Source organism: Notolabrus celidotus, chromosome 10 (assembly GCF_009762535.1).
Source record: "Notolabrus celidotus isolate fNotCel1 chromosome 10, fNotCel1.pri, whole genome shotgun sequence".
Lineage (NCBI taxonomy): Eukaryota > Metazoa > Chordata > Actinopteri > Labriformes > Labridae > Notolabrus > Notolabrus celidotus.
Window position 1 is genome coordinate 28,562,603 of NC_048281.1, and position 7,291 is coordinate 28,569,893.

Consider the following 7,291-nt stretch of genomic DNA (forward strand, 5'->3'; position numbering starts at 1 on the left):
ATATATATATATATGGTGCTTAGTCCTCTATGTCCTTTCTTAGTGCACCTGGGATTTTGTGTGTGTGTTCTGTATTGTATTTATGCACATATACGTGAAGATATGTGTATGAATGATTAGAAAAGGAAGTCTAAAGTTGTTGAAAATCAATAAAAACAATGTTGGGAAAAAAATGACAATAATGCTGCAATCTTGCACTGCTCTATTAACTCTTTTATCCTGATCTTCTTAATCATTAATCATTTTACTTAATTTAATGTTATGTATCTTAACACTTGTTTTGGCAATGGAAATAAGTGTTTTCCAATCCATTAAAGCCCTTTAAATTGAACTGAACTGAATTTAACTATCTATTGCCAAGTTAGTTTATACAACAACTTGTCTCAGTGCTTTGGTGCAGAACTATTAACTTAAAATGTGATAAATTAAAGCAGAAGGAAAGTAAACAGTATTTTGCAGGTGGGGAAACATATAGATATAAGAGAATGTAAGATGAGATTTATTTTGGTCTAATTTATTTTAAGTGTCGCCAAATAGTCCTTATTTAATTCTAATTTTATTTTTATCATTGAGTTCTTTAATGAAGTTCAAAATACTTGTTTTTATATATTGCACTGCCTCTTTAAGGTTGCTCAGGGTGATGTGGTTTTGAGTTGAAGTAAAGGTGTCATATGAGTTCGATGTGCTGTTGTCCTATGTTGATGAAGGGTCATTAAAGGCATCACGATGCTCTTTCTTCCCCACAGCCCTGAAGTATGATTAAATCAAGTTTCTAGTTAATGCTGTTGAAGTTTAACATTTCTGAAGAGATACTCAAACGAGTTATGGCGTTACAATAAGACCAGTAAATCATTTTGTCAGGTCTATTCCTGCATAAGAGAACTTTTCAACAACTTTCTGAAGTGAGGATGTACACACAACCATAACAGGGACAGAGGAGACACATATCTCTATTGCATTTAACTTTACTTTTCCACTTTAAGTATAAAAGGAATTCATAACAGTAGTTATACCAGTAGTGCAAGGAGGGATTCACCAGGTTTACATTCATCTCCAAACAGCATACATGAGGACATTATAAAAACCTACATGAGTTGTAAATAAAGTAGGCTCTCAAATCCCAACATGAATCAGGTTCATAAAATGTTGTAGCACCTTTTCACAGTCGTTACTAACTCAGTTCATGTAGGAGCAGGGTACTCCTGGAGAAACCTGGTGCATCAAAACATTAGGGTTCATAGGTTCATAGACACAGAGGCGTTTTTCAGGGTCACTCAGTCAGGACAGATACTGAGACACGAAGGTCACGGCCTGGTGAATGTCATCTGTCAGCTCCTCCGGTAGAGACAACACCGTGGATGTTAAGATTTGAGTTATCTCTAATATCCTGCAGGAGGAAGAGCACAGAGTTATTTATCGATATCTCTGCATTTCCATGACATTTCGATTTTGACTCACCAGTTGATGTAGTGAGCAGCCAGCTGAGGTTCATGCCTGGAGCCTTCCTCGGCCACCAGACACTGTTTCATCTGTTTGAAGTTGGCCTCAATGTCTTTCTTTATGTCAGAGAAAGCCTGAATCCCTCTGAAAGAGCTGACCACTTGCTGCAAGAATGAGAGACAGTCAAAGGCACGAAACTGATGGTAGAGGTTAAAAAATAATGTCTGTGTTCTCACATATATGACTGAGAGCTGGTGGGCGATGTATTTATGACTTCCAAGATGTCGGATATCTTCTTCTAGCTGTTGACTCAGCACCAGGAGCTGGTTCAGTCTGGCTATGTGGAAGAAGTATTCTGCAAAAGAAGCATCAGTTTATCAGTCTTTCTTTACTTGAAGAAACTTTGCAATTACAAAGTGAAGGATATACTTAATTAAAAGTGAAAGTTTGAAATAAAAGTACAATCAGAAGGATTCATGATAAAACTGTACATGCAAAATCAGTTGTTACACTTAGCAAAATACACCAAAATCAACAAAGTGAAAGCAGTGATTCTGCAGAATAATTCCCCCTGTGAGGCTTTAATTATGTATCATTTAACTATTATTTGCAAGTTACATTAGTTATGATCACAATACATGCTACAAGCAATATTTGTATTGGACGTCCATACTCAGATTCGTAAATCACAGGATGGCTCAGTAGATTTTATTCTTCTATGGACACAGTTTTAACCTTCCTAACAGGATCTCTTACCATCCATTGGCGGCCTCTCCAGCATCTCCACCGGGCTGCCTTGAATGAGAAACACCTCCACCCGAGGAAACATTACTGAGAGACCCGTCAGGTCCAGGTAGTCCTGTTGAAACAAAGATATACAGTTAATTCCCTTCTTTCTTTAAATAAATACATCCGGTTCTTGTTTTATTTGGACAGCATTGTTGGCTGTGATACCTCTAGCTGTGGCATAGGCTTTGGTAGGTGTTCAAGGCACTGCAGCATCTGGTCAAGAATATCTGATCCTTGAATAAATGTCACAAGTAAAAATCAAATATGTGAGAGGTGAACACGTCAAATGAAACACTTAGATGCTTTCTAACACTGACCTTGAGTCTGGAAAGTGTCTGACTCCTCTGGGCTGCAGCCTTGTCCTAACTGCTCCTGGAACTGGAACACATAAACCAGAAAAAGTCAGAGAATAGAGGAGCAGCATGCAAACAAAGTATATTAAATACTTACATTCAGAAAGTCAGACAGCGCGCAGGCGTGAAACCAGTTTAAAGGCATTGGCTTATCTAATTTAGGGCTGGAACTATAAATCTGAGGAATATTTCTCAGAACTTTTTATCATTTAGAATCTCAAGACATTGTTATTTGTCCATCCCAATTTCCAACACTATTATCTGCCTTAGGTTTAGTTGTAACTTACGGTGGTCCTGAAGGCCAATAGTAATAAATATTTTAGAAGCGCAAAATATATTTCACAAAACACAAAAAAAATCACAAAACACACATATATTTCACAAAACACAAATACATTTCACAAAACACATACACATTTCACAAAACACAAATACATTTCACAAAACAAAAATACATTTCACAAAACACAAATACATTTCAGAGATCACAAAATGAAGGAAATGGAAATGACTGATGCTGGACAGATTTGGGTCTGTACCATGGCGCTACCTTTTCTGGATTCAGCAAATATATTTTGTGATCTTTGAAATGTTTTTGTGTTTTGTGAAATGTATTTTGTGTTCCATGAAATGTATTTTTGTTCTGTGAAATTTATTTTTGTTCTGTGAAATGTATTTGTGTTTGGTGAAATGTATTTGTTTGGTGAAATGTATTTTTGTTCTGTGAAATTTATTTTTGTTCTTTAAAATGCATTGTTGTTCTGTGAAATGTATTTGGTGACATTTTTCTGTGTTTTTTTAAATATGTTTTCTGTTCTCTGAAATGAATTTTTGTTCTGTGAAATTTATTTTTGTTCTATAAAATTTATTTTTGTTCTATGAAATTTATTTTTGTTCTATGAAATTTATTTATGTTCTATGAAATTTATTTTTGTTCTGTGAAATGTATTTGTGTTTGGTGAAATGTTTATTTTGTTCTGTGAAATATATTTTTTGTTTTGTGAAATGTATTTGTGTTTGGTGAAATGTTTATTTTGTTCTGTGAAATTTATTTTTGTTCTGTGAAATGTATTTGTGTTTGGTGAAATGTTTATTTTGTTCTGTGAAATGTATTTTTTGTTTTGTGAAATGTATTTTTTGTTTTGTGAAATGTATTTGTGTTTGGTGAAATGTATTTGTGTTTGGTGAAATGTATTTGTGTTTGGTGAAATGTTTATTTTGTTCTGTGAAATGTATTTTTTGTTTTGGTGAAATGTATTTTTTGTTTTGTGAAATGTATTTGTGTTTGGTGAAATGTATTTGTGTTTGGTGAAATGTATTTGTGTTTAGTGAAATGTTTATTTTGTTCTGTGAAATGTATTTGTGTTTGGTGAAATGTATTTGTGTTTAGTGAAATGTATTTTGCGCTTTTGAAATATGTATTGCTATTGGCCTTCAGAGCCACCACAGTAACCTAACACTTTGACTGATAAAAACTGGAGATAAATGAGAGCTTAGTCAGCATGCTGTGTTCAGCTGTGTCTACCTGCTGCATCTGTGCCCTGATGAGGAGATCCAGCTGCCCACACAGACACAACATCTCCAGGCCCACCTGCTCTGGACTCAGCTGGACCGGCATCAGAGGTCTCTTCACCTGTAGCTCCACTGACCACACAGCAACCAAATCAGTCTCACATCTCCACCCTCTCTTTTTTTCCCTCCATTTTACCCCCTTCATAAACACAGACACACAACACAGACACACCACTGCAGGCTATGAAACAACATGCATTATGTCATCTAATGCAGCATCTATGAATCACACAGGTTCAAGGGAGGAGGGGATACTAATAAGGAAAGAAGGGGAGGGGTCAGGGACAGTTCCTGCAGGGTGCACTCCTCCCAAGATGCAATTTCATTCAAACAGAGGAAATTCATCAACAAAGATTTATCACAGACTGGGAAATAGGAGTGGGAAACTTACCTTTAAAGGCTGCATGATAAACGCAAGGCAGGCAGAGCGGCTCTGTTATGCTCACTGCCATCTCTCTGACTGATCATCAAACTATTCTCCTAAATATATACAGCTGATCAAAGCCATATAAGGCGCGTGAATGCTAAAGGAGATATCCTTATACAGATTTTTTTTATCATCCATTTGAATTTCAAGGCATTTTATACGGTCTATCTACCGCAAGTGGTGCGTTCGAGTACCAGTCGCTCCTGCAGGCTGAATAAACACCGAGAATCATCCGTTATTCGTCGATTTCAAGCAGGTGACGATGCTCACGCACAGCAGCGAGGTGGTGGAGAATATATATCCCATTACCCCGGGAGATCCATGAAGGCTCGCTGTGTGGAAAAGACTGAAGTATGAAATAAAACAATGCCCACGCCCTTTGCAACAACAGCCGTGCAACCACAGTCTGTGATTTGCAGTATTGAACGCCCCCCTCTTCTTCCACATTCACAAACTGAGCGCGAATGATGTCATGCTTTGGGATGGAGATCTCAGCATCATCACCTGGGGAGGATGCAGCCTCAAAGAAAAGATGCTGTCCACTAATAAACACAGTCCAAGTGATGTTAGGTAACACCATATATTCAATCAAGTACTGTACATGGTGTTTTTTTTACCCTTATTATCAGTACATCCAGGAGATATTGGTCTTTTTAACTAAGAGGATGCTTTGTACTTTTAAATAAAGACAGATTTATATCACAATTAAGTAATGATCTGATTTAGTTTGAAATCAATCCCTCTTTCTACATATATTGTAGGAACTTATAGAGATATTGAGACTTTTAAACGTAAACTAAAAACATATTTATTTACAATTTCATTACTTACTTTTTACAGTTATACTGATTTAAATGTTGCTTTATTATTTTACTAATTTTAACTGTTTACCTTATTTTTATTTTTATTATTTATTCATTTATTTTAATTAATCTACTCAGTTTTTTTTTACATTTTTAGCCTTAATTTGATTTTCAACTCTTATCCTTACCCCTTTTTAAATCTATTTATTTTAAAGCTGCTGTGAGGAACTTTGGATTTATATCAATTTTGGCGCCCCATTGTGGACAAAGTGATACCTCTTATCTCTTGTTCTGTACATGCAAACGTAGTGTTTTCAACAAAAACCTCACCTGCTGTCTTTTAACATTTATATTTATCACTCAATGTGATTATTTGCCATGAAAACAGACGAAAAAGAGTGTTTCTAAAGCCAAATGTCAATCATGTGGTCTGACACCTACCCCCTCAGAGTGGTTTAAGGGATTAAAAATGACAACAGAGAAGGTATCAGTGTTGTTGTTTATGGTTTTGTTTGCTTTTGAAGGTCATAAAGAGGCATCAATGTTGGTTTCAGTCTGTTTCTCAGCTGGTGAAAAACTCCTCATAGTGCCTTTAACTATTTATATTCTTAATATTAATTTGACGCTTTAATTTATTTTAATTACACATATTTTATTGTTGTTGGAGTGCATCACTCCCTATTTAAAATCCATTTTTATTATTTTAATATGTCTTGCCATTATTTCATTTCTGCTTCCTACTTGTTTTCAATCGCTGTAAAGCACTTTGGGTCGCATTTGACTTGTATGAAAGGAGCTGTATAAATAAAGCTTGATTGATTGATTGTATATACCTGGTAAAAGTGCTGCCTTATTCATCATAGCTTACACCATCAGGCCTGGATTCCACTTCAACCACAGCCCACTGCTCATGCCCATTGATGCTGATTTCTTGCAGCAGTGATATCAATTATCAAATCACTTGCAAATATTACTTGTGTCTACTTTGATAGAAGTCTAGTAAAGACTAAAATTTGAGTTATAAATGTGAACTGATGTTGCATATTTTGAAAAATATACATTTTTTTGTCTTCTGTACATACTTTTATCATTATTTCATTGTATTTGTATTTAAATCTTATGAATTACTTCTTCTATTAATATTATTTGATATTCATACTTACTGTGTATAGGAGCAACTTTAATGACTGAATTTCCCCCAGGATAAATAAAGTAATTCTGATTTCTGAGATATAAAAAGTGATGGACCTTTGAGTTAGCCTGCACAGCAAAGAATCAGCATCATCCAAGGAGGCTTTCTTAAATTTATCAGCTCATGTGTTTTCATCCAACTGACCACGTGGTGGTGCTGAAGTTATCATTTTGAACATGTTGAGCATTTATAGTTTGGGCACCTTATCATAAAGTTCAAATATATCAGCTCTTATTGTCGAGATGTCAACGTTTAAAGAATAGTCCTTTACAAAATGTAGTGCTTTCAAAAGTATTATAAGACGATGTTGATAATGGAGCTCTCTGTGTTGATTTTGCTGCATATAGAGTTACTTGTCTGTCACATTAAGAGACTAAAATAATCCTCAAAAATTCTATAACAGTAGCAAGCTTGCTCCTCCTTAACCCGCATCACCGAGACACTTGTAGTAGTTTTAGTTTGAAAGGGTGGATTTTCAAACAGTAGTTCATATCTGGGCTGCTAATGAATTTAGACTTGATTGAAAAAGTCAAGAAGTTCAAGACAGAATCAGTCAAAAGGAGATGAAACGCAAGAACTGTCCCTGTAGAGCGGAATACTCCATTTTCACTCTCTGCATCAGTGTTTTTTTTTTGCTTTGTATTGTTCTTTTTTTTAATTGTTTTTTGACAATCTGTATTATCTCAACTGACTCCCATAAATGTATTTTATTTGT

At 35.3% G+C, this 7,291-nt stretch overlaps 1 protein-coding gene across 1 annotated transcript; it reads right to left on the bottom strand.

The window, feature by feature from the left end:
* Positions 1 to 947: 947 nt before the first annotated feature.
* si:ch211-218d20.15 lies at positions 948 to 5,138 on the bottom strand. The gene is made up of 8 exons (XM_034694135.1): positions 4,546 to 5,138; positions 4,108 to 4,226; positions 2,547 to 2,607; positions 2,395 to 2,462; positions 2,197 to 2,299; positions 1,677 to 1,795; positions 1,459 to 1,604; positions 948 to 1,387 (listed from the first exon to the last, which is right to left on the bottom strand). The coding sequence occupies exons 1-8, from the start codon at positions 4,604 to 4,606 to the stop codon at positions 1,279 to 1,281; spliced, it is 786 nt and encodes a 261-aa protein (XP_034550026.1). The 5' UTR covers positions 4,607 to 5,138; the 3' UTR covers positions 948 to 1,278.
* Between the last annotated feature and the right edge of the window lie 2,153 nt (positions 5,139 to 7,291).

Coding starts and splice junctions, on each gene's coding strand:
- si:ch211-218d20.15 (XM_034694135.1), bottom strand. CDS start 4,606: ATGGCAGTGAGCATAACAGAGCCGCTCTGCCTGCCTTGCGTTTATCAT. Junction 2,608..4,107: donor TCAGGGCACAGATGCAGCAG/GTAGACACAGCT, acceptor TATGTGTTCCAG/TTCCAGGAGCAGTTAGGACA. Junction 1,796..2,196: donor GGAGAGGCCGCCAATGGATG/GTAAGAGATCCT, acceptor CTTCTTTTGCAG/AATACTTCTTCCACATAGCC.